The sequence below is a fragment of the Aureococcus anophagefferens genome, assembly GCF_000186865.1.
Source record: "Aureococcus anophagefferens unplaced genomic scaffold AURANscaffold_4, whole genome shotgun sequence".
Taxonomy (NCBI): domain Eukaryota; class Pelagophyceae; order Pelagomonadales; family Pelagomonadaceae; genus Aureococcus; species Aureococcus anophagefferens.
In genome coordinates, this window is record NW_008705564.1 from 2,439,671 (window position 1) to 2,462,298 (window position 22,628).

Genomic DNA, 22,628 nt, shown 5'->3' on the forward strand with positions numbered 1-22,628 from the left:
GCGCCGGACCCGAACGCCGCGTCGGAGCCGAAGACGTGGAGCGTCTCGCAGCGCACGGTTCGCCGCTCGGAGCTCCGGCCGACGAGGTCCGCGGCGCCGCCGCCGTTCTCGCGGTTGATGGTCGTGAAGAGCAGGACGACGGTCGTGTTGAGCACGGCGAGGAGGATGGTGACCAGGAGCACCCGCCGCAGGGCCTTGCGCTCGATGGACTTGGAGTCCGACGCCGCGTCCTCCTTCATCTCCTCCTGCGACTCGTCGACGTACTTCTCCGCGCCCATGGCTTTGCGCGCGAGCGATAGGAGTGCTTCAACCACTACGCGCCGCGACCGGCCCAGGCCGGCCGCCGCAGGGGCCCCGCGGCTCGCCCCAGGCGGGGCGCCGCTTCTCCGACGGGCCGCGCCGCCGCTGGCTGCCCCAATGCACCCAAAACCCCCAAGCATATCGCGAGATACGTCGCAGGTGTTGCAGCAGGCGATGCAATTGCTTCTGCCACTGCCGCAAGCACTTCCGCGAGACCAAACCATGGGCGGCGGCGCCGCCGCACCGCCGGCGTCGGGCATGGACTTTGCGAAGAACCTCGTGCTCGGCGGCACGTCCGGCTGCCTCGCGAAGACGCTCTGCGCGCCGCTGGAGCGCGTGAAAATAGTGCTGCAGACGGCCAAGGGCGGCGCGGGCGCGGGCATGGTGGGCACGGCGCGGTCCATCGTCAACGACCAGGGCGCCCGGGCCCTCTGGCGCGGGAACCTGACGAACTGCGCGCGCTACTTCCCGACGCAGGCCATCAACTTCGCCTGCAAGGAGCGCTACCAGAAGGCGCTCGTGCCCGACAAGGCGACGGCGGGCTTCGCCGCGTGGTTCGCGGGCTACCTCGCGGCCGGCGGCGCCGCGGGCGCGACGAGCCTCACGGTCGTCTACCCGCTGGAATTCTCCTACACGCGCCTCGCGGCGGACGTGGGCAAGGTCAAGCAGTTCCCGGGCGGGTTGCCCGACGTGATCTCGACCATCGCGAAGAAGGACGGCGTCTCCGGCCTCTACCGCGGCTACCCGACGTCCGTCGCGGGCATCATCGTCTACCGCGCGGGCTACTTTGGCTTCTACGACGCGGGCAAGCAGGTCTTCTTCGCCGACGGCGGCGCGAACACGTCGATCTTCCTGAAATTCGGGCTCGCGATGGCCGTCGACATCTCCGCGGCGTGCTTCGCGTACCCCATCGACACCGTGCGCCGCCGCCTCATGATGCAGAGCGGCTCGGGCGCCGACATGCAGTTCAACTCCGCGTCGTCGGCCGTGAAGCACATCTACAAGCGCGAGGGCGCGGCCGGCTTCTTCCGCGGCTGCATGGCCAACAACGTCCGCGCGATCGCGTCGGCCCTCGTCCTCGTCCTCTACGACGAGGCCAAGAAGCTCACGGCCTAGGGGCGCGAGCCCCCCGAGTAGCAACACACCGCCAGCTGCAGTGGCGCTTCTCTTCTCACGGATATTAGACGGCGGGGCGGACGGAGCGGCGGTTCGCTTCGGGCTACGCGGCGACGCGGCGGGCCGCCTCCGGGGGCCGCTCGTCGTCGGCGTCCTCGGGCGTGTCGTCGGACGAGTCCCGGCTCTTCCACGCCTGGAGGCGCCGGCCGCCGCCGCCCGGGCTCTTGCGCGCGGCGGGCGGCTCCCCGGCGGCCAGTGCCGCGGCCCGGGGCTCCGGCGGCGCCAGGCCGCCGGCGCGGAGCGCCTCGCGGAGCTCCGCGACGTACTGCATGAGGTCGCGCTCGCGCGCCTCGGCGTTCCGGAGGTCGCGGAGCGCGGCCGCGCCGCCGCCCGCCGCGCAGTCCGCCGCCGCGTCGACGACGGTCTCGACGATGCGCGCGCAGAGCTGCGCGTGGGCGTCGTCGGCGCCCGGCGCCGGCTTGGAGGGCAGGTCCGCGTCCGAGGAACTCGAGTCGGAGCTCGTGAGCTGGTTCACGGCCCGGTCGCGGCGCTCGCCGGCCGCGTCCCCCGAGCACTGGCGCAGCTCATCCCGTAAGGCCGCGTTCTCGAGGACGAGGCGCTTGATGGCCGCGTCGCCGCGCTTCTGCGCCGCGTTTAAAGCGCCGCGCGCCAATTGCTCGAGGCCTTCGGACTTGACGACCTCCTTGAGCGCGTGGGCCGTGGCGTCGGCGACGGCCTGGGCGCAGGACGCCTGGACGCGCTCCATCTCCCGCTCGTGGCTCACGGACTGGTGCTTGACGGCCGCCAGCAGCTGCTGCGTCTTCCGGCCGAGCGCGTCCTTGGCCTCCTGGCGCACGCGGCTCACCGCGGCCCGCTCGAACTCGCGGCAGAGCGCCGCGTGGGCCTCCTCGAGCTCGTGGTGCTCGGGGATACTCGCCGGCGGGTCCTCGCCGTCCGACGGCGGCGGCATGCGCCGCTTGAGCGCCGCGAGCTCGCGCCGCGTGTCGCGGCGGAACGCCTCGAGGTCCTCGCGCGTCTTCGCCGCGTCGGCGCAGCCCCCGGCGGCGGCGAGCCGCGCCTCGGCGGCGTCGGCGCGCGCCTCGGACGCCGCGAGCTGCGCCGCGAGCGCCTCGCGGTCGTCGCCCCGGAGGAACCGGTCGACCAAAGCTTCGGCCTCCGCCGAGCCCCGCGCGCGGTCCGCGACGCTCTGGAGGAACTTCTGGAGCGCCACGAGCCGCGCGGCCTCGCCCTCCGCCGACGCCGCGCGCCCGACGAGCGCCGTACCTGTGGCCGCGCGGGACGTTCGACGCCGGGGGTTTCGGGGGGGGGGGGGGGGCGCTTCGGCCGCCGCGCGCGGAATTTTCGGACCCCCCGCGCGCACCGGGGAAGGGCACCCCGTTCACGGGGCCAAGGGCCTGGGCCTCGGCGTGGAAGGACCCCCGCGCATCGTAGCGCACGGCCGCGCACCACGACGCGGAACCTTTGTCGACCCCCACGACGTAGGACGTCCCTTCCCCCCCCTTGAGTTGGTGCGCGCGCGCGACCCCCACGGTGTAGGCCGTCCACGCGTGATCAACTCGAACGCACGATGCGTTCCCCCTTACGTCGAGGCACTGCAACTTCATCTCTGAAGTTGAAGTCAATTTCATAAAGTTGAACTTTATCACGATAGGTTGCCCGGCCCATCCTCCGGAGCTCCCCGGCTCGCTGCTCGGCGGGAACTGCCGTGCGATATGTGCATCTGATCAGCCACCGCGCCGCGAGCTGTACCCCAGGAGGCCGCGAGAGGCCCGGCGCGCGCCGCCGGAGCGACACCCAAGCGACGCCGCACGAAAGAAAACCATGTCGCCGGACGGTACGCTGCGGGAGAAGCGCGTCTGCGTCGCCGTGCGCTGCCGGCCGCTGTCGGCCCGCGAGCTCGGCGCCGGGAGCGGCAAGATCGTGAGCCTGGAGCAGTTCAAGAAGGTCGTCGTGTCCGACCCCGTCGAGGCGGCGCACCGCGAGGGCCCCGGCTGGGCGCGCGCGTTCGCGTTCGACGCCGTGTTCGGCGACGACGCGGCGCTCGGGAGGGAGCGGCAGCAGGAGGACGTCTACCGGGGCCTGGGCGTGCCCCTGTTGGCCCACGCCTGGCGGGGCTACAACGCGTCGATCTTCGCCTACGGCCAGACGGGCTCCGGCAAGACGTTCAGCATGCTCGGCGGCGCCGCGCCGACCTCCTCTTTACGCGACGGCGGCGACCGGGGCCTCATCCCGCGCGTCTGCTGCGGCCTCTTCGACGCCGCCGACGCCCACGCGAAGAGCCACGACATCGCCATCGAGGCGTCCTACATGGAGATCTACAACGAGACCGTGCGCGATCTGCTGCTCCCGACGGGCAAAGCTCTACGGGTCCGCGAGCACCCGCGCGACGGCGCGTGCGTGCCAGGGCAGCAAAAGGGTGATTCAACGTCGCTTCAATGTGAGTGTTCCACGCGCGCGCGTTCCGGAAAAATCATCCACGCTTAGAGAGCGCTCCGAGAGATGATCGCTCGTCCAAAAATCAGCCGAAACGAGCGGAAAAGGACCGAGATAGGAGCCTTTGAAGTTGGGAATTTCGCACCCTTTTCCTGCCCAGGTGCGTGCCGGACCTGACGGTCGTGCGCGTGGCGAACCGCGAGGAGCTCGTGGCCCTGCTCCAGGTCGGCTCCAAGAGCCGCGCGACGGCCGCGACGCGGGGGAACGCGCGGAGCTCGCGGTCGCACGCGGTCTTCACGCTGGCGCTCTCGCGGCGGAAGCGCGGCGGCGACGTCGACACCGACGACGGCGGCGCCTTCGCCGCCGACGCCTGGTGGCGCGACGTCGACCTCGACGCGTCGTCGTCGCGCGCGACGATCCGCCTCGTGGACCTCGCGGGCAGCGAGCGCGTCGCCGTCACGGGCGGCGCGGGAAACGGGCGCGACGCGCCCAACTTCAAAGGCTCCGATCTCGATCTCGGCCGCTTTCCACTCGTTTCGGCTGATTTTTGGACGAGCGATCATCCCACGGAGCGCTCTCGACGCGTGGATGCTTGTTCCGGAACGCGCGCGCGCGGAACACCCACGTTGAAGCGACGTCGCATCGCCCAGGTCACGGGCACGGACGGCGCGCGGCTCCGCGAGGCCAAGTCCATCAACCGGTCCCTGGCGACGCTCTGCGACGTCATCGAAGCGCTGGCGGCGAACTCGCGGTCCACGAACGGCGCGCCGGCGAAGCCGCGCTTCGTGCCCTACCGCAACTCCGCGCTCACGTGGCTGTTGAAGGACTCGTTGGGCGGCAACGCGTTCGCGACGATGCTCGCGACGGTGAGCCCGTCCGAGGACCACTACGAGGAGACGCTGGCGACGCTCAAGTACGCCGCGCGCGCGCGCAAGGTCCGGTCCAAGGCGTCCGTGAACGCCGTCGAGGACCTGCCGAGCGAGTCGGACGTCGAGTCGTCGGTCGCCGCGACGCCGCCGCTCCTCGCGGCGCCCCTGGCGCGCAAGGGCGCCGCCGAGGACCCGGAGGACTCCGTGCTGTCGACGTCGACGGGCGCGCCGCGCTGGCCGCGGCTCACGAACCTGAACCCGGACCCGGCCTTCGCGGGCCGCGGCTCGCTGGGGGTCCACGAGGGCGCGACGGTGCTCGGGTCGTCGGCGGAGGCGGGCGTCGCGCTCCTCGCCGGCTCCGGCGTCCGCCCGCGCCACGCCGTCGTCTGCTCCTCCGCGGCGAACGACGTCGTCGTGCTCTGCGCGCTCCCGGGCGCGGAGACGCACGTCGACGGGCGGCTCGTGCTCGCGGAGCCCGCGGAGGGCGACGCGTCCGTCGCCGTCGCGACGGTGCTCAAGCACGGGTCGCGCGTCGTCTTCGCGCGGACGCTGGCCTTCCGCTTCGAGGCCTACCCGGACGACGATTTGGCGCGGCGCGACGCGACGGCCGAGTGGCACGCCGCGCAGGACGAGGTGACGCAGGCGTCGTCGCGCGCGCCGAGCCCGCCGCCGTGGCGGTCGCCGTCGCCGCCCGCGTGGCGCGAGCGGCCGCCGGCGCCGCCGTCCGACGACTCGTCGGACTCCGAGGACATGGAGCCCCTGTCGCCGCCGCCGCCGGAGCGGCCGCCGCTCGACCTGGCGCCGCGGCCGCGCTTCGAGCCCGTCTTCGAGCCCGCGCTCCAGGTCTTCGGCCGCCCGGACGACCACCTCGCGTCCATGAAGCGCAAGGTCGAGCTCGCCCAGGCGCAGCTCGACGCGATCCTGGGCACCGCGCCGCCGCCCTCCAAGGCCGCGACGCTCGCGGGCGACGCGGTCCTCGGCCAGCCGCTCCGCGCCGCGGGCGCCGCGACCGCCGCGGCGACGGGCCTCGCGAACACGCTCGCGACGGGCGTCGCCGGCGCGCTGCCCACGTACTAAGCTGTGTTGGATCGCGCGGCTTACCGCCCCGGATCGCGGAGCAGGTCCCCGACGCGCGCCGCGTCGCCCGCGAGTCCCATGGCCCACGCCTCGAGGAGGTGCGCGAGGACGACGTCGACGACGCCGGCGTCGCGCGCCGCGAGCGCGGCGACCGCGGCGTCGCGCGCGCGCCGCGCGGCGTCCGCGGGCGCGCCCGGCGGCGGCGGCGGCGGCGGGCCGGCGTCGAGGGCGCCGTAGGCGGCCGCGAGGGGCGCGTAGCGCGACGCGTAGACGCGGCGCGCGAGGTCCGGGCCGAGCTCGGACCGGAGGTCCGCGCCGTCCGGCCGCGGCGCGGTGAGCACGTCCGCGGCGAGCGCGGCCGTGCGCGACGGGAAGAAGGCGTTGAGCGAGCAGGAGAGGTCCAGCGCCTCGCAGTGGTGGAACCAGAAGGCCGGGATCGCCAAAGCGTCGCCGGGCTCCAAGACGACGTCGAGCGCGGGCGCGTCCAGACCCGCGCCGAGCGCGTAGCCGCCGGCGGCCGGATCGTCGACGTCGAGCTGGGCCTTGCGCGCGCGCGGGTGGGCGTCGGGGAAGACGTGGAGGCACTCGTGCGCCGCCGGCGGCCAGAGCCGGACGCGCTTCCGCCCCGCGACCTGGGCAGGAAAAGAGAGATTCAACGTCGCTTCAACGTGGGCGTTCCGCGCGCGCGCGTTCCGGAAAAAGCATCCACGCTTCGAGACCGTTCCGAGAGATGATCGCTCGTCCAAAAGTCAGCCGAAACGAGTGGAAAACGGCCGAGATCGGAGCCTTTGCAGTTGGGAATTTCGCTCTCTTGTGCTGCCCTGGCGGCGACCTGCCCCAGGACGTTGTCCGCGACGTCGTAGTGGGCCTGCGTCGTCGAGCCGTAGCCGCCGACCCAGAGGGCCGTGGCGCGCGGGAGACTAGCCGCGTCGGGCACGGGCCACCAGGCGCCGTCGTCGCCGCGGTACGGCCCCGTCCAGTAGCGGCGCTCGCCCGACTTTCTTTGCGCCGCGCACGCGGCGACGAGGCCGGCGGCGTCGCAGTCCTCGAAGGCGACGCCGAACCGCGCCGCGCCGACGTCGCGCTTCGTCGCGTTCGCGTCGTCCTCGCTATAACTAAAAACACCGCCGGCGCCGGCCGTCGAGACCTTGGCCACGAGCGGCGCCGGCCCGAGGAGCGCGGCGACGCCGTCGGGCGCGACGCCGCGAAGCTTCGACCGCAACGTGCCGCAGTCCACGAGGCGAGGCGCGCGCATGCGACAAGCGTGTTTTAGGACTGGCAGGGCTGCTGGGCCGCGGCCATCGCGCCGATACAGGTGCAACGTGAGGCAATTGCTGCTCAATTTGGCGACTTTACCACAGCTCTCCCACGACGCTGCCGACGCCTGTTGCTAGCCCGCGCGCAGCCAGCACCAGGGGGGAGCGCGCGCTATGCCACCCCCGGAGTACGGGTCCCAGGCCTATTGGGACGAGCGCTACGTCGGCGAGGCGGCCTTCGAGTGGTACGTCGTCGACGGCGAGGCGTTGGCCTTCCAGGTGCAGCGCGTCCTCGAGCACATCGACGACGAGGACCACATCCGGCCGCCGAGCATCCTGCTGCGGAACGGCGCGCAGATCAAGCTCCAGCGCGACGAGTTCGACAGCGCGCACCTCCTGCTCGAGGCCGGCTGCGGCGCGTCGAGCCTGACCGCAGACCTCGTGCGCCTCGGCGCGATCCCCGTGCAGTGGCGCTGCGTGGCCTTCGACTACTCGGCGACGTGCGTCGCCGCGCGGCGCGCGGAGCCGTCGGTGTCGGGCCTGACCTACGAGCGCTGGGACGCGACGAAGCTGCCGCTCGGCGACGGCGGCGCGTCGGTGATTTTAGACAAGGCGTGCGTCGACGCCGTCGACTGCGCGTCCGACGGCGGCGGCGCGGCGCGCGCCGTGGCCCGCGAGTACGCCCGGGTCCTGCGGGTGGGCGGGGCGCTGCTGCTCGTGACCTGCCGCGACGCCGCGCGGCGCCTCGAGATCTTTCGGGGGTTGCCGCTGGACGTCGAGGCCTGCGAGCGGCTGCCCAAGCCCGCGGCGGAGGCCGGGCGGCCCCGTGGGGCCGTTTTTATGTTGCTGAGGAAGTATGCCGACCTCGGCGGCCTGCGGAGCTGCGAGCGCGCGGATCGCCCCGCGGAGCCGGCGCGCGACGTCGCGCTCTCGCCGCCGCCGCCGGCGCGCGTCGCCATGGACGACGTCGACGACGCGCTCCTGGGTTTGAATCCCTTCCTCGACAGCGACGACTCGGACGACGAGGGCTGGAAGGACGGCCTCTTCGACGACGACGACGCAGCCGCGGGCTACGGCGGCGACGCGCCGCCGGACGACACAGCCGCGGGCTACGGCGGCGACGCGCCGCCGGACGACGACGCGGAGTCGCCGCCGGAGAAGCCGCAGGGGCCCGTCGACGATGAACCGGCGCCGCCGCCGGGCGTCTCGCCCGTCGACGACGAACCGCCGCCGCCGAGGCGCCCGGCGCCGGCGCGGCGCGGCGCGGGCCTCGCGGCCGTCGCGGGCCTCGCGGCCGTCGCCGTCGCCGCGGCCGTCGCCGCGCGGCGCATGCGCGGGCGCGCGAGCTAAAATGTTACTGTGTTCCAGCGCGGGGCTCGGGCACGACTCCTCGGCGAACGACGCGGCCCCGCGGATTCGCGAGGCGCGAGGCGCGCCGACGACGGACGCTCAGAGCTCCTCGCCGAACATGTCGTGCTCGCTCTCTCTCTCGTGGGGCAGGCCGTTCAGGTTGATGTCCTGGGCGTGGTGGATGACGTAGACGAGGGTGCAGACGCCGACGACGATGGCGAGGCTCTTGAGGATGGACGTCGTCGCCGAATCGCGCTGGCGCAGCGCCCGCTGCAGCTTGCGGTCCCGGTGCGCGTTCTTGTGCGCCGTGATGCGCTGGTGCAGCATCGAGGGCATGGCGCGGCGCGTCGGCGCGGGCGGCACGGCGCGTCGAGGAGGGCTGCCCCGATGGCAGCATATTCTACAGTTGAAAACCTCAACACCACGTGCTCCAGGTTTGTGGCAAGCATCTGATCTGCGGAGCTCGAAGCGCACGAAGCTGGCAGCGTGAAGAACTGTGTGCAACCAGATGTGCGAGGGCGCGGGCGTCGAGGCGACGCTCCACGCGCTCTTCCTCGCGGCCTGCCTCGGCGTCGTCGTCGAGTACCGCCTGCGCGAGCCCCAGCCGGACCGGGGCGTGAGCGACTGGGCGCTGATCCTGTCGCGCTTCGTCGCGCGGCGGCCGCTGCGCGTCATCGCCGCCGTCGGCGGCTACTGCGCCTTCCTCGGCGTCCTCGCCTTCGTCGACGTCGAGTGCGGCGGCTGGCGGCCCCTGCGGCTCGTGACGGATCTGGCCGCGTACGCGAGGCAGGACGACGTCGCGTCCTACAATCTCGCGAACCTCGAGGCCGCGCAGGACGCGTCGGAGGCCCGCGGCGCCTGCTCGGGCTACTCCCGGAGCCGCCAGCGGCACCGCTACCTCGAGGCCGCGGGGCTGAAGCATCGTCGGCTGTCCTCGTCGGGCGTCGTCGAGGACTTGAAACTTTTCTACGCGGCGCGGCCCCGGCCGGGCAACGTCATCGTCGACAAGTCCATCATCGACGCGCGGAACCTCGAGCGCAAGATCGTGTCCCACAACAAGTTCGACGACCACTGCTGGACGACGTATCGGAGCAGCGGGCCGGACCGCTACTGCGCCGACGCCGCGGTGCGCTCCGCCGCGGACCCCTACTTCGACGACGAGGGCGCTTTGCTCGATGTCGCTACGGTGACGGCGGAGCTCGCGCGGTCGGATCTAGGCGCCCACTTCTTCGACGTCAACTTCGGCCTCTTCCACCAGGCGTCGAACGTGTCGAAGACGGAGATGTACTTTTCGATCACGGACCGCGACGACTTCCGCCGCTGGGCCGAGAAGTACCTTTTGGAGACGCTGGAGGCGGCGTCGACGAAGGACACGCGCGTCTGCTGGCTGAACCACGACATCAACGACTACGAGGTCGAGGTCGCCGTCTGGCACGACGGCGTCCTCGCGATCGCCGCTCTGGCCTTCGTCTACGTGGCCATGGTCGTGCACACGCGGTCGCCCTTCCTCGCGACGGTGGCCATGGGCCAGATCCTCATCTCCGTGCCCGTGGGGCTGTACCTCCACCGGGCCGTCTTCGGCTTCGAGGTCACGTACGTGCTCAACTTCCTCGGGCTCTTCATCATCGCGGGCATCGGCTGCGACGACAGCTTCCTCATCTTCGACGTCTTCAAGCACGAGCTCGACCGGGGCGTCGCGCGGTCCCTGCCGGAGCTCCTCGCGGAGACGTACCGCAAGGCCGGCGCGTCCATGGCCATCACGTCGCTGAGCTCGGCCGCGTCGTTCTTCGCGAACGCCGTTTCCACGCTGCCCGCGATCCGGTCCTTCGGCGTCTTCTGCGGCACGCTGATCCTGGTGAACTGGGCGCTGGACGTGACGGTCTTCCCCGCGTGTCTGGTGTTGCGGAGCCGGTTCCTCGAGTCGTCGCCGGCGGCGGTGGTCGTCGAGGGCCAGGACGACGTCGCGGTCGCGTCGTCCGTGGAGCTCGTGACCCGTGACTCCGGCGAGGCGGATCTGGTGGCCGAGGACGTGCGGCCCGACGACGAGAACCCGCTCTGGCCCGCGCCGGGCGCCTGGGGCCGCGTGTCCGTCGTGGTGGCGACGCCCTACGATTTGGGCGAGGCCTTCGCGAAGTTCAAGAGCTGGGCCGCCGTGGACCAGTGCTTCGGCAAGACCCTGCCCCGGTCCGTGCGCCGCTTCCACCGGCCCATCCTCGTACTGTGCGCGGGGTTGTTGGCGCTCGCGGCGACGGGCGCGGTCCTCAAGACGGAGGCGGACGACGAGCCGCCGCGCTTCTTCCTCAAGAGCCACAACCTGGGTCTGGTCTACGACCTCGAGGACGACTACTTCGCGTCGACGACGCGCAGCGCGTCCTTCTCGAAGCGCGGCACCGCGGACGTCGACGTCGAGGCGCCGACGCCCGCGCCGAGCGCGCCCGCGCCGACGCCGGCCCCGGCGCCCGCGCCGACGCCGGCGCCGAGCGCCCGGCCGACCACGGCGGAGCCGACGCGACTCCCCGCGCCCGCGCCGACGCACGGGCCGACGCTGTCGCGCGCGCCCGCGGGCACCGGCCACCCGACGAAGACGCCCACGGTCGCGCCGTCGGCCGCGCCCGACCCCACCCCGGCCCCGACGCGCTCCCTCCCGCCGCCGAGCCCGGCGCCCGTCGTGCGCACGCCCGCGCCCGTCGCCACGCCGGCGCCCACGGCCTGCGACGCGGACGCCGTCTGCGGCGGCCGCGGCGACTGCGAGGCCGTCGCGGGTCTGGCGGACGGCGCGCGCCTCTGCCACTGCTACGCGGGCTTCTACGGTCCCACCTGCCAGTTCGACGAGGCCCGGGAGCTCGACGCGTCGGCCATGCTCAGCCTGGACGTGGCCTACGGCCTCGCGAAGCGACCCGGCAAGGCGACGTCGCGGCACCGCGGCGGCAAGCCGAGATACCGGTCCTTCGACCTCGCGGACCGCGACGTCCAGGCATTCGTGTTGGAGACCTGCCGCCTCGCCAAGGCCACGGACTCGCTGCGGGTCCGCGCGCGGAACACGGTCTGCGTCCTGGAGATCTTCGAGTCCGAGTTCCTCGAGCCGCGGGGGATGGCCCTGCCGCTGTCGCCCCGCGACTTCGAGCGCCACCTCAACACCTTCGCCAAGAGCCGCGTCCTCTTGGACGGCGCGTCCATCGACCACTGGGTCGGCTTCGACTGCGACACGGGCGACGTCCTGTGTGCAAATCAACCAGTGAGCTGGGACGTCGGGGCCAAACTTGAGAATTCTCTAGCTCGGTCAAATCGAAGTCGATTCGGCTGATTTTTGGACGAATCGATTGCTCTCAGCGAGTTCTCGAAGCACGGCGGAAGTGCTCGTGTCAAAGCATTCGAATACGCGCACATTGAAGTCGGGTTGAAGATTTGATTTGCGCACAGGCGACGTCGCGTGGCTCCGGGACCGTTTCACGCTCGCGGACCGCGAGGACTCGGACGTCGCGGACCGGTCCAAGCTCTTCAAGAAGTGGCGCGACTTCCTCGACGACCGCGGCGACGCGCGGCCCGAGGGCGTGTCGAAGCCGATCATGGCGTCCGAGGACGAGGTCATGACGTCGCTCGAGGCGAACATCGTCCGGAGCTCCGTGATCGCCGCGCTCGTGTCCGTCGCCTGCGCCTTTGGGTGCGTGCTGTTGCTGACGCGGGCTCTGTTCCACACGTGTCTGATCTTGGCGGTGGTGGTCTGGGAGATGGCGCTGCTGACGGCGTTCATGACCGCGGGGCTGAAGTGGTCCATCGGCATCATCGAGGCCATCTCGCTGTCGATCTTTGTCGGCGTTTCTGTGGATTATGTGCTCCATGTAGACCAGGCCTTCCGGTTCCACGCGGCCTTCGCGCATTTGGTCGCGGGCGAGGCCGAGCCGACGCCCGCGGCGCGCCTCGCGCATCTGGCCGCGGCGCTCGCGGAGGTCGGCGCGCCCGTCTTCGCCGCGGCCTTCACGACGTTTGCGTCCGCCGTCTTCCTCCTCTTCTGCCTCATCCTGCCCTTCAAGAAACTGGGCGTCATGATCTGCGCGCACACGGCGCTGTCCGCGGCCGCCGCTTTGATTGTGCTGCCGGCCGTGCTCTTCGTCGTCCCCCAGCGCCGCGTGAGCCCGGCGCGGCCCAACGACAACGGCGGCGCGGCCTTCGAGCTGCCCGTGGTCATGGCCGAGGAGGCGCCGCCGGCGGACGACGCGCCGCCGCCGGACGACGACGCGGCCGCGAAGAAGGTCGCCGACGACGCGGCGCGCGCGGCCGCGGCCGCGGGCGAGGACCCCGACGAGCACAAGAGCTGAGCATCCCCGCCGCCGGTGTGTGTAGAACCCCCTCCAGTTGTGTACACGGTGTTAGATCCCGAAGGACGTCCCGATATGCCGCCGGACGACGACGCGGCCGCGAAGCAGGCCGCCGACGACGCGGCGCGCGCGGCGGCGGCCGCGGGCGATGAGCCCGACGAGCATAAGAGCTGAGCACCCCCCACCTTCGTGTATTTGTACAGGGTGTTAGATCCCGAAGGACGTCCCGCAGCCGCAGGACTCCTCCGCGTTCGGGTTGTTGAACTTGAAGCCGCCGCCGATGAGCTCGTTGGAGTAGCCGAGCTCGAGGCCGAAGAGGTAGAGCATGGACTTGGCGTCGATGACGACCTTGAGGTCGTCCTCCCAGAGCTCCACGTGATCCTCGGGCACGATGTCCTCGGTCTTGCACAGGTCCATGGAGTAGGACAGGCCCGAGCACCTGCGCGCGGAGTATCGTCACGGGGGCGGGAGAGACGTCGTGTCAGCGCGTCCGGCCGCGCGCCGCGGGCGGGAGCGCCGCGCTCTCTCTGAACCCGTCGACGATCGATCGACGGCCGCCGGCGCGCCGCGCGCGCGCGCGCGGGGACGCCGTCGGACGCGCCCGCCGGCGCGCACGCCCATGCGTAGGTGCGTGTCCGGGCCGTTGTCCTCCCGGAGTTTTTTAATGTGCGTGAGCGCGTCGGGCGTGATCGTGATCACGCGCTTCGTCGGCGCCGCCGTCTCGGCCGTACTCCTCAGCGCGACGGGCCTTTTTTTTGTCGACGGTCTTCCCACGAAGGCTGCGGCGCCGCAGAGGGTCAAAAGGAGGGTCGCGGCGCGGCGCATGGTGGATCGCTGGACGGGCCAAAGGAGATTGCCACCCGGCTCCGCCACCTGCGCCAGCCGAGCGCGCTCGAGACCGCGCCTGGGGTAATACGCGCGGGTCTGGGTCGTCGGACGCCGCGACGGTCGCATCCTCGTAGCCCCACGCGGCGTCCGCGAGGCGCCGGGCGCGAGTTTTACGACGTAGCCAGGAGACCGTCGGTGACCGTAGCCGAGCCTGTTTCGACGAAAGTGCCAGTGGAGCTTTTTACCCGATTTTTGCAATTGAAAATCTTCGTGATCGTAGGCAATAACGACGGGCACAAGAGATAACCGGCGGAAGTTTGGAAGTGGGTCAACAGGCCAGGGATAGAGTCGTCCATCACCCGCAGGCCCGCGGCGCCGTCGTCGGGACGCGCCGCGCGCGCGCTACGAGTGCGGCGACGCGCTCGTCCTGAAGTACGAGGACGCGCATTTCCGGAACATGCTCGCGATCTACCGCGGGCGCCCGACGGCACGGAGGTGCTGCCGCATCTTGCGCCGAATCACGACGCGCCCGACGCGGCCGCCTATCTCGCGGCGCTGGCAGGGTCGCCGGCCGCGGCGCCGACGCCCGCGCCGACGCCCGCGACGTCACTGGCACGGCCAAGTGGAACAGCTACGTCAGCGCCGGCAGCGACGTCTGCCCTGCGCCACGCTGCACCTCGTCCAGCAGTTCGACCACGGCAGCGCCTTCGCAAGGAACGCGCGCGAAGCGCGCGCGGCGCGGCCGGGGGTCCTCAGGCTCAAGAAGGGGCCCCTAGGCAACGTTGCGTCTTGCAGACGCGGCCGAGACGCGGGAGACGCGAGTTCCGGGACGCGGCAGGACGCGGCCAAGACGCCCCGGGACGCGGCCGAGACGCGCCGGAGACGCGGGACGCGGCCGGGACGCGAAAAAAAAGACGCCAGAGACCACCCCAGGACCGAACCCACGACCACGAAAGACGACCCCGGGACCGAAGCCAGACCCGCGGGACGCGAGAGACGCGCGAGAGACGCAGCCCAGACGCGGGACGCCGGCCTAGACGCCGGCCAGACGCCGCCAGACGCGGCCGAGACGCCCCAGACGCGGCCAAGACGCGACTTCCGAGACGCGCCGGAGACGCCGGAGGACCTGGCGGAGACTGCCCGGGGACTTAGCGAAAGACGCCCAGACCGCGCGTGGCCTACTCTAGGGGCCCCTTCAAGAATCCACTGATCGGCCACTTCGGTCGGAACCCGAGAATCCACGAAGCTCTCCGTCGCGCGAGAAGCCACCTCGTTAGCTCCGAGCAACACCGATACCATGAACAAGCTCCTCATCGCCCTCGCTATCGCCTCGACCGCCGCGTTCCGCGCGCCGACCTCCGTGGTCAAGCCCTTCCGCCCGGCGGCGGCGGCTTTAGATGTTGAGAGCATCAAGGGCTCCGTGGCGCCGGCGGACCTCGGCGCGACGAACCAGGCGCTCTACTCCTGGGTCGGCGCGGCCGTCGGCGTCGCGGGCCTCGCCAAGCCCGCGTGGCTCGCGGAGCAGACCCTCGGCATCGCGACGAACGGCGCGACCGACGTGATCATCCGCGGCTCGGCGATGGCCGCGCTGCTCCTCGGCGCGCGCGCGGGCCAGGAGTCCGAGGCCAACGCGGCCAAGACGGCCCTGCTCTGGTTCGGCGGCTGGTGGTACTTCCTGCGGGGCTCCACGGGCGTCGCGGGCCGCACGGCCGCCGCGTGCGGCTTGATCGCGCTGAGCGCCGCGCGGCGCTCGGGCGGCCTCTGGAAGTTCGCCACGTCCCTCGACACGGACGGCCTCTCGTCCATCCTGCCCAAGAACCGCGACGTGACCATGCAGAACATCGTCGGCATGCAGATGATGGGCTGGGGCTTCGCGCTCTGGTTCGCGCCGCAGCTCGTCACGGACTCCATCATGGGCGAGAAGGCCGCGGTCGCCGCCATCGCGCTCAAGGGCCTCGCCGTCAACAACCTCGTCCTCGGCGGCAAGGTCATGGCCGGCACGGAGGACTCCGCGCGCACGAACGGCCTCATCTTCTTCGGCGCGTGGACCGCGCTCTCGATCCTCGCGAAGAACGCGGGCATCGCCTCGGGCCAGTACCTCGTGCCCGTCATCGCCTGGAACGCCGCCTGCGCGGCCTACACGGTCGTCTCCTAGAGCGAGAAAAACCGCGAGAAGCCCCCGCGCGCCGACCCGAGGCTCCCGGCCCGCCGCGCCGCGCGCGCCCCTTCCGGGGCGCGCGCGGCGCCTCGGCGGGGCCGCGTCGCAGCCCCGGCGCGCCCGCCCCTGTTCCTCCCCAAGTATCGTAGTTGAGCACGCCTGACCCCGGGGGACCCGTGGTGCTTCAACACTCCGATCGTGAAGTCGACGTTGCCGAGCGCGCGCTGCCCGGCGCGTCTGGGGGGCAGCGCCGGTGGCCGCCGCCCGCGCCGCCGCCACCATGCACCGCGTGGCGTCGATCCGCAAGTCGGCGACGAAGATCAAGGAGGCGCCGAAGAAGCGCAAGAAGAAGCAGATCAGCGAGGAGGTGGCCCTCAAATTACAGCAGAAGTTGAAGGCCGCCTGCCTCAACGACTCGCCCCAGAAGTTCTTCCGCAAGTTCGACAAGGACAAGAGCGGCGACATGGACGCCGCGGAGCTCACGCGCATGATCCGCGTGAGTCTAAAGTTGGGCAAGGACCAGCTCACGGACAACGAAATCAAAGCGCTCATCGACGCGCTCGACGACGACGGCTCCGGGTCTTTAAGCCTCGAGGAGCTCGGCGACTTCGTCGAGCGCGGCAGCAAGACCTTCTACAGCGACGCCAAGGCCGGCGACGACGGCGAGAAGGTCGCCAAGTGGGGCGCCAAGGCCGAGGAGCCCGAGGAGCTGAAGAAACTGAAACGCGCCAAGAAGAAGAGCCGCAAGAAGCGGCCGAGCTTCAACGAGGCCGTCATGCACCGCTTCCAGATGAAGCTCCAGGCCGCCGTCTTCGGCGCGTCGCCCGCCGAGTTCTTCGCCAAGTTCGACGTGGGCGGCGACGGCACGCTCGACGCGGCCGAATTAAAAACGATGATCCGCAAGAGCCTGCGCATCCCCGGCTCGGAGCTCAGCGACGGCGACATCGACGCCTTCGTCAAGGCCGTCGACGACGACGGCACGGGCTCCCTGAGCCTCGCGGAGCTCGGCGACTTCGTCGAGCACGGCGCGACGCGGGGCGGGAAACGGGCGCGACGTTCCCGAAGGCTCCTCTCTCGGCCGTGTTCCACTCGTTTCGGCTGATGTTTGGACGAGCGGTATCCCTCGGAGCGGTCTCGATGCTTTTCTTGAAACGCGCGCGCGCGGAACACCCACATGGAAGCGACGTTGCATCGCCCCGTTCCCGCCCAGGCACGAAGACGTTCTTCGCCGACGCCGCGACGGCCGAGGCGCTGAGCCAGGCGACGTCCGACGACTCGTCCGTGGGCTCGCGGAGCACGGTCAAGTCCCTGAAGTGGGGCGAGCGCGCCGAGGAGGCCGAGGCGGCCAAGGAGGCGCGGAAGACGCGGCTCGCGAAGAAACGAAGGCCCGACTTCGACCCCGAGGTCATGCGGAAGCTCCAGGGCCGCCTCCAGGCCGCGACCTTCGGCAAGGAGCCCCTCGAGGTTTTTAAAGCGTTTGACAAGAGCGGCGACAACGTGCTGGATTTAGCGGAGCTCACGCGGATGATCCGCGTCGAGTTAAGAATTTCCGGCGACGAGATCCCCGACGACGTCATCGCCGCGTTCGTCCGCGCCGTCGACGACGACGGCGACGCGACCGTGTCCCTCGAGGAGCTCGCGGACTTCGTGCAGTACGGCATGGCGACGTTCTACGCGGACCACGCGCAGTCCGCGGAGAACGCGCCACAGCGCGCCAGGGGCAAATCCATGGCCTGGGGCGAGCGCGCGCCCGAGGCGCAGGCCGCCGTCGACGCGCGCAACGCGCGGCGCAAGAAGCGGCTCCGGCCCGACTTCGACGCCGCGGTCATGAAGAAGCTCCAGATGCGATTGAAGGAGGCGTGCCGGGGCTTCGACGACGTTAGGGAGGGGCTCAAAGCCTTCGACAAGAGCGGCGACGGCCAGCTCGACGGCGACGAGCTGAAGCGCATGATCCGCGTGGACCTGCGCATCACGGACGCGGACCTCAAGGACTCGGACGTCGCCGCGTTCTTGCGGGTCGTCGACGAGGACGGCTCCGGCTTCGTCTCCGTCGACGAACTCGCGGACTTCGTCGTCCACGGCATCGCCCACTTCTACAACGACGAGGCGCTCGACGGCAAGAATCTGGCGCTGCCGCTCCCCGCGGGCTGCGACCCGGAGGCGCTCGGGCGCATCATCGGGAGCCTCCAGTCGCGGCTCAAGGGCCGGCCGACGCGGCCCGCGTTCAAGGCGGTCGACGGCGACGGCGACGGCCGCGTGCCCGAGGCCGACTTCGTCGGCGCGCTCCGCGGGGATCTGCTCAACCTCAGCGAGGACGACCTCGACGCCGACGACGTCGGCTTCCTCGTGAAGATCGTCGTCGCGGACGACGGCTCCCAGGTCGACGTCCGCAAGCTCGCGGCGCTGTTGAAGCGCGGCGCGGCGCTCTTCCCGAAGATGGCCGCGGCCGATCGAAAGCTCGTCGCCGACTTCACGAAGATCTACCGGCTGCGCGTCGAGCGCGCGACTTCCGCGCGCGTCCTCGCGGATTTCGAGGCGAAGCAGCCGAAGCGCGACCCGAACCTCGACGTGCCCAAGCTCGGCAGGCGCCTCGCGCCGTTCCACACCCAGTTGTTCGCCTGGCTCGACGACGTCAAGGCGTCCCCGCTGAAGCCGCGCACGGCGAAGAACATCCACGACTTCGACCAGGCCAAGGGCGCCGTCGGCGGCGGGTCGCTCCGGCACCGCGGCCGCCTGTGTGGAATTCAAATCTTCAACCCGACTTCAATGTGAGCGTACGCGAATGTTTCGACGCAAGCTCTTCGACTGTGCTTCGAGAACTCGACGAGAGCAATCGATTCGTCCAAAAATCAGCCGAATCGATTTCGATGTGACCGAGCTAGAGAATTCTCAAGTTTGGTCAGGACCACCCAAACCAGCGGTTGAATTCGGCACAGGCGGCCACGCGATCATGGTCAAGGAGGACCTGGGCCCGTCGAACGTGCAGCCGCTCCGGGAGCTGCGCTACGCGCTCAAGTACCACGAGGACCTCGGCTCGAACGTCGCCGCGGGCGCGACCTTGCTCAAGATGGGCCGCGCGCTCCGGCGCGCGCCGCTCCACCGCGACCACCCGGTCGGGCCGCACCGCGCGCTCGAGCTCAAGTGCGCGGGCGAGGCCTGCGGCGCCGCCGCGCGCTGCTTCGAGAAGGAGCTCGAGAGCGGCCACCCGACCTACGCGCGCGCGGCGCTCGAGGCCGGCGACGCGCTCCTCGCGGCCGAGGACGAGTGGGTCCGCGCGCACGGTTTGGGGGTCGGGGACGACCTCGACGACGCCGCGGAGGCGGAGCGCGTGTCCATGCTCCAGCTCGCGCAGCGCGTGCTGTCCAACTGCCGCGCGGCCCAGGCCGCCGTCAGGGCAGGAAAAGAGAGCGAAATTCCCAACTTCAAAGGCTCCTATCTCGGCCGTTTTCCACTCGTTTCGGCTGATTTTTGGACGAGCGATCATCTCTCGGAGCGGCCTCGAAGCGTGAATGCTTTTCCCGGAACGCGCGCGCGCGGAACACTCACGTTGAAGCGACGTTGAATCACCCTTTTGCTGCCCAGGCCGCCGTCAACGTCAAGTCCATGGCGCCCCGGGAGCTCGTCGAGTTCTCGAAGACGCAGTGCCTGCTGGCGGTGGTCTTCGCGCGGCAGAAGGTGCCCTCCAAGGCCGAGGAGCACTTCGACAAGTCGCTCAAGCTCTTCTCCCGCCTCAAGCTCAGCCAGCGGAACGCCGTCGCGGAGGACGAGGCCGACTGGCACGGCCACCGGGCCCGCGCGGCCTTCCGCGACGGCGACTTCCCATTGGCGAAGACGCACATCAAGGAGCGCGAGGCCCTGCTCGCGAGCGCCGTCGGCGGCGACGACCCGCGGCTCGTGGAGACGCGCCGCGTGCGCATCCTCTGGGCCCACGAGCTCGGCGCGGGCGCGGGGCCCGCGGGCGAGACGGCCGTTAACTCGTAAGGTTACGCGGCGCTGCGCCCGCGCGTGTCGAGGCCCCGGCCGGTGTTTACGAAGACCCTAGTCGAAGTCGTACTTCGTCTGGTCGGCCTTGGCCTTGAAGAAGTCGCCCCGGCGGACGCGGTCGAGCGTGCGCTCGCGGCGCGCGGCCGCGGCGCGGCGGTCGTCCGCCGCGGCCGCGGCGCCGGCCCACGTCGCCTGGAGGCCCGCGGCGTCGTGGAAGCGCGCGCCGACGACGTCGCTCCGCGGCAGGAGCCGGCCCGGGTTGGGCCGCGCGCGGAGCTCCGCCATGTCGGCGGTCCGCGCGACGCGCGCCTGTGTGGAATTCAAATTTTCAACCCGACTTCAATATGAGCGTATGCGGCCGTTTCGACGCGAGCTCTTCTGCCGAGCTTCGAGAACTCGACGAGAGCAATCGATTCGTCCAAAAATCAGCCGAATCGACTTCGATTTGATCGAGCTAAAGAATTCTGAAGTTTGGTCAGGACCACCCAAACCAGTGGTTGAATTCCACACAGACGCGCGCGCCCACGGCGCCGAGGAGCGCGTCCTCGGCGCCGCGCTCGACGAACTTGTGGGCCCGCGCCTGGAGGTCCGCGTGGTCCGCGAGCTTGGGCAGCAGGGACACGTGCGCCGTCGCCGGTAGCGCGTCCGTCGACAGCGACGCGAGGATTTGTTTCGCCTTGTCGCGCGTGCGCCGCTCGCGGCCGCTCTCCGCGGCGCCGGCGCGGCCCCGGTGGCGCGCGGCCATGGCCTTCGTCGACGGCCGGGGCCGCGACACCACCAGCTTCTTCGGCGGCCGCCGCGCGGGGAGCGGCGCGGGCCGGAGGCTGAGGGGCTCGCGGCGCTTCCGCGTTTCCGCGGCGCCCCCGCGGGGCAGCGCCGACAGGAGCCGGTCGACCACAAACGAGTCGGCCGTCGACGCGTTCGACGACGCGCGGCTCCGCGAGCTCGCGCGGCTCGACCCGCGCGTCGACCCGCGCGTCGACAGCGACCCGCGGCTGGACCGCGACGCGCGGCTCGACCCCCGCGTGCCCAGCGCCGCGCGGCCGAAGGCGCGCGACCGCCGCTTCCGCGCGCGCTTCTTCTTCGGCGACGGCGGCTTGTGGAACGGCAGGTACGCGCGGCGGTCGCTCGTCTCGGGCACGAAGGCCCTCGGCTTCGCCGCGGGCACCTTGGCCCTGGTGAGGCGGAGCAGGAGGAGGCGCCGCTCCATGGCCTTCTGGTCCGCGGACCCGCCGCCCCCGAAGCCCTCGAGCTTCTCCCGGTGCTCGACGTCGTCGGCCTCGGCGCCCCAGAGCGCCTCGAGCGCCGGCGCGATGGCCTCGAGGCTCTCCGCCGACTCCTCGCCGAGCGCCGCGAGGCACGCGACCGTCGCGCCCCCGGGCGCGCCGCCGAGGTCGCCGGCCGTCGCCGCGGCGACGAGGAGCCGCGTCGCCGCGGCGCCGTAGACGGCGCGCCGCTTCGCGAACCACGTCGCGACCTCGACGCCTGTGCCGAATTAAAATCTTCAACTCGACTTCAATGTGAGCGTACGCGACAGTTTCGACGCGACCTCTTCGGCCGTGCTTCGAGAACTCGACAAGAGCAATCGATCCGTCCAAAAATCAGTCGAATCGACTTCGATTTGACCGAGCTAGAGAATTCTGAAGTTTGGTCAGGACCACCCAAACCAGCGGTTGAATTCGGCACGGCTCGACGCCCCTGACGAGGTCGCCGCGCCAGTAGACCCGGGGGTCGAGGGGCCCGAGCGCGGCGAGCGCGGCGGCGGCGACGCCGCCGCGGCGGTCGTGCCAGGCGACGAGGCACGTGCCCACGTAGTCGCCGAGCGCCGCGGCCGCGCCCGCGGCGCGGAGGCGCCGCCGGAGGAGGCGCCGCGCGGCGCCGTGCGCCGCGCGGCGCGCGCCGTGGCGGTCGCGGGCGCCGTCGTCGCCGTCGTCGCCGCGCGGCGGCGCGGGGCCGTCGAAGGGCGACGGCCGGTCCGCGAGGGGCAGCAGCTTCGCCAACGCGACGACGCCGAGCTCGCCGTCGTCCTCGGCGAGCGTGCGGCAGTCGGCGACGCCGTGGCGGAAGGCGTCGAGGCCGACGCCGTCGGTCGCCGCGCCCGCCGCGAGGCCCACGGCCGCCGCCGCGGCGACGAGCTCCGCGGTCTCGAAGGCGCCGTCCCGAAGCGCCGCGTCGCCGTCCTCGTCGAGGTCCGCCGGGCGGACGACGTCGAGGCCCCGCGCCGCCGCGCCCGCGCCCGGCGCCGGCAGGAGATTCGCGACGCACGCGAGGGCCGCGCGCCTCACGCCGGCCGTCGACGGGAACGCGCCCGCGAGGCCGACGGCCGCGGCCGCGGCGCCGCGCGTGGCCAGGAGCGCGCGCGCGGACGGCGACGCGGCCGCGACGGCCGCCGCGGCCTTGAGGGCCCACATGGCCGCCCAGGGCTTCGCGTCCGCGCGCGGCCGGCCGTCGCCCGCGGCGTCCGACGGCGCCAGGGCGTCGAGGAGGAGCGCGGGCGCGCCCGCGGCGACGAGGTCGTCGACGGCGCGCGCGTCCGCGGCGTCGCGGAGCGCCTCGAAGAGCTCCGCGAGCTCCGCCGCCGTCGCCGCGCGGCGGAGGCGGCCGCACGCGGCCCAGGCGGGGGAGCTCTCCGCGCCGTCGACGTCGTCCGCGAGGGCCTCGAGCGCCGCCCGGTCGCGCCGCGGGCCGCGGCGCGCGAGGGCCCGGGCGACGGCGACGCCGCGCGCGAGCACGTGCCCCGCGGCGCGCGCGTCGCCGCCGCCGGAACCGGGCGCCGCGAGCGCGGCCGCGGCGACCTGCGCGGCCGCGAGGAGCGCGTGCCCGACCGACTGGACGACGCGCCCGCCCAGCGCGTCCGTGCCGACGGGCAGGGCCGCGCGGAGCACGCCGAGCGCGTCCGCGGCGAGGCCCGGGCGCGCGA

General features: G+C 71.9%; 6 protein-coding genes across 6 annotated transcripts in view; 4 read left to right on the plus strand and 2 right to left on the minus strand.

Moving 5' to 3' along the window:
• Positions 1-558: 558 nt before the first annotated feature.
• On the plus strand, positions 559-1,416 carry AURANDRAFT_58770 (hypothetical protein; the record flags this gene model as incomplete). The annotated part of the gene is made up of 1 exon (XM_009036157.1): positions 559-1,416. The coding sequence occupies one exon, from the start codon at positions 559-561 to the stop codon at positions 1,414-1,416; it is 858 nt and encodes a 285-aa protein (XP_009034405.1).
• A 2,076-nt stretch (positions 1,417-3,492) lies between these two features.
• Positions 3,493-4,832, plus strand: AURANDRAFT_3474 (hypothetical protein; the record flags this gene model as incomplete). Its single annotated transcript, XM_009035884.1, has 3 exons — positions 3,493-3,830; positions 4,031-4,325; positions 4,521-4,832. Coding segments are annotated over 3 exons (945 nt in total), but the record flags the coding sequence as incomplete, so codon positions are not given.
• A 2,414-nt stretch (positions 4,833-7,246) lies between these two features.
• On the plus strand, positions 7,247-12,738 carry AURANDRAFT_62331 (hypothetical protein; the record flags this gene model as incomplete). Its single annotated transcript, XM_009036158.1, has 3 exons — positions 7,247-8,386; positions 8,931-11,643; positions 11,843-12,738. 3 exons carry the CDS (start codon positions 7,247-7,249, stop codon positions 12,736-12,738), a joined length of 4,749 nt encoding a protein of 1,582 aa, XP_009034406.1.
• A 207-nt stretch (positions 12,739-12,945) lies between these two features.
• On the minus strand, positions 12,946-13,176 carry AURANDRAFT_21736 (hypothetical protein; the record flags this gene model as incomplete). The annotated part of the gene is made up of 1 exon (XM_009036261.1): positions 12,946-13,176. A coding segment is annotated over one exon (231 nt), but the record flags the coding sequence as incomplete, so codon positions are not given.
• A 1,684-nt stretch (positions 13,177-14,860) lies between these two features.
• On the plus strand, positions 14,861-19,722 carry AURANDRAFT_71078 (hypothetical protein; the record flags this gene model as incomplete). Its single annotated transcript, XM_009036159.1, has 5 exons — positions 14,861-15,709; positions 16,032-16,779; positions 16,935-18,461; positions 18,661-19,112; positions 19,307-19,722. The coding sequence occupies 5 exons, from the start codon at positions 14,864-14,866 to the stop codon at positions 19,703-19,705; spliced, it is 3,972 nt and encodes a 1,323-aa protein (XP_009034407.1).
• Positions 19,723-20,183: 461 nt separating this feature from the next.
• AURANDRAFT_62333 (hypothetical protein) overlaps positions 20,184-22,628 on the minus strand; it is a gene marked incomplete at both ends in the record, with an annotated part of 3,178 nt that continues 733 nt past the window's right edge. The window contains 2 exons of the mRNA XM_009036260.1: positions 20,184-21,193; positions 21,324-22,503. Of these exons, the coding sequence (XP_009034508.1) occupies positions 20,184-21,193; positions 21,324-22,503 (2,190 nt within the window). The remainder of the gene's footprint in view (positions 21,194-21,323; positions 22,504-22,628) is intronic.